The following is a 2,500-nucleotide window of genomic DNA, read 5'->3' on the forward strand; positions in this document are numbered from 1 at the left end:
TCATTTAAAATAAATTCAAATCTAATTGCAGCTGGACATGATTCTGGTATGGTCATATTTAAATTTCATAAAGAAAAATGTCCATATGATAAATATGAACAATTCTTATTTTATTGTAAAGATAAACAAATATGTTTATATGATATAATAAAAGATACTAATACAACATTATGTCCTGTCAGAAAATATGGTAATGTTATGTCCAATGGATATCATCAATTAATATATAATCAATTCTGTATAACACATATTGCTATTATATTTATATATAAAGAAGATCTTATCAATTGTCCTAATGGATCATCTAATCATGACGATGAAATGGATGACGATGAAGAATATAATAATAATAATAATAAAAATAATAAAAATAAAAATAATAATAATAATACCAATCAACAACAGTATTATTCATTTGATTTAATTGTTTGGGAGAATAGAAATGCCCTTATGAATAATTATAATAATAATAATAATAATTATAATAATAATATTAGTAATAATAGTAATAATTATAATAATCCAAATAATGCTTCTTCCTCATCTTTTAATTTTTTTAAACCGTGGTCATCAAAAAAAGATCATTCCATAAAAAATAACAGCAATAACAAAAATAACATCAATCATAATAATAATAATAATCTTAATAATGTTAATTGTGGTGATAATGCTAAATATATTATTAAAAATAAATACTGCTGCTTTGCTACTTTCATCTCAAGAAATAAATATATTTTTGTAGAAAGAAAAAATAATAATAATTATGTTTTAAATATACATAATATTCCTGATGATAGTTTATATAAAAAAATTGAAGTGCCATTTAAAGTAGATCGAGTTCATTCTTTGAATAATAATAGAATCATAATATTCGGTGAACATCATATATATCTTTATGATATGAATATGAAAAAAATTTTAAATGAAATACATCACACAGATTCTATCATATCTGTTGAAGTTATAAAAGATTATATAGCTTTTGTTTTTAAATATAATATTGTTATAACTACTATAGATTTACAACATCTATCTACAGTACATGAATATATACGTATTAAAAGTGGTATATGGGATGAACGAAAAAAAAATAATTCAAATGTATTTATTTATAATACTCTTAGTCATCTAAAATATATTTTAATAAATGGGGAGAAAGGATTAATCAAATATATGGATGAAACAGTTTATTTATTTAAAATATATAATAATCATTTGTATTATATAAATAGGCAAGAAAATGTTAAAAATATATTATTGAATGATACAGAGTATTTATTTAAAATGTGTTTAATAAATAATGATGAGAATATGGCATATCAATATTTAAATATAGCCAACAAGAAAAAAAAAACAAATATTACAAATAGTAATAATAATAATAATAGTAATAATAATAATAGTAGTGTTGTTGTTCCTTTGAATGAAAAGAAAAAATTATATTTTAGCTACAATTTAATAGGATATATTAAAAAAAAAGGTTTTGCTAATCTAGCAGTACAAATGGTTAATAATAATAATACGTTATTTAATTTATCAATACAACTAGGACATTTAAATAATGCTTTAAAAGCTGCTAAGAAAATTGATAAAACACATATATGGAATATATTAAGTGTACATGCATTAATGTTAGGAAATTTTGAAATTGCTGAATATTCATTACAAAGAACTAAAGCATATGACAAATTATCCTTTTTATATTTCTTCAGTGGTCATATTGAAAAATTAAAAAAGATGTTATCTATATCAATGATAAGAAATGATTTTATCTCCATATTTTTAAATTCATTATATTTAGGTGATATAGAACAAAGAATTAATATATTCATACAACAGAATCAACTTAATTTAGCCTTTCTATGTTCTCATTTATATAATATACCAATAAATCTATCAGATAAACAATGTGAATTTGATATTAATGATTGTAATTATTGTCCAAAAAAATCTTTTTATCTTAGTCCTCCTATTCCAATAATAAAAATTGATGACATTTCAAATACTTCTCACAAAACTTTTAATAATAATATTTTATCATCCAATGATAATATTATAAATGCCAATCAAACACAAAATGATACCCATAATTTAAATAAGGATAAAATAAGTGATACACAAATAAATTTAGCAAATAATATTTTATGGAATAATTCTTATAACTGGCCAGTAATAAATTATGAACAAGCACATTATAAATTCAACACACAAACAGAATCAAATCAACAACCATATGGATATGTAAATGATATAAAAAATGCAGATTATAATGGAAATATAAATTATAAAGATCAAGAGCTAAACAATATTGTAAACAAAGGTAACCTATCACATGCACATATGACAAATATATCAACAATAGAAAGAAATGTAAATAATAATGATTCATACAATGAAGTAAATAAGTTTGAAGGTAAAAGTGATTTTTCAGATGAAAATGATATATGGAAGAATGATGTAAATGATGAGGATATAAATATAATGGATTTAGATATAGAAG

The 2,500-nt window shown here is 20.8% G+C and overlaps 1 protein-coding gene across 1 annotated transcript in view; it reads left to right on the top strand.

The window, feature by feature from the left end:
* Positions 1-2,500, top strand: part of PADL01_0604800 (coatomer alpha subunit, putative) — a gene marked incomplete at both ends in the record, with an annotated part of 4,962 nt that overhangs the window by 1,098 nt on the left and 1,364 nt on the right. Inside the window, one exon of the mRNA XM_028680771.1 lies at positions 1-2,500. This exon is cut by the window's left edge and continues 1,098 nt beyond it; it is cut by the window's right edge and continues 644 nt beyond it. Coding sequence (XP_028537215.1) covers positions 1-2,500 — 2,500 coding nt within the window.

Source organism: Plasmodium sp. gorilla clade G2 (genome assembly GCF_900097015.1).
Source record: "Plasmodium sp. gorilla clade G2 genome assembly, chromosome: 6".
NCBI classification, from domain to species: domain Eukaryota; phylum Apicomplexa; class Aconoidasida; order Haemosporida; family Plasmodiidae; genus Plasmodium; species Plasmodium adleri (nom. inval.).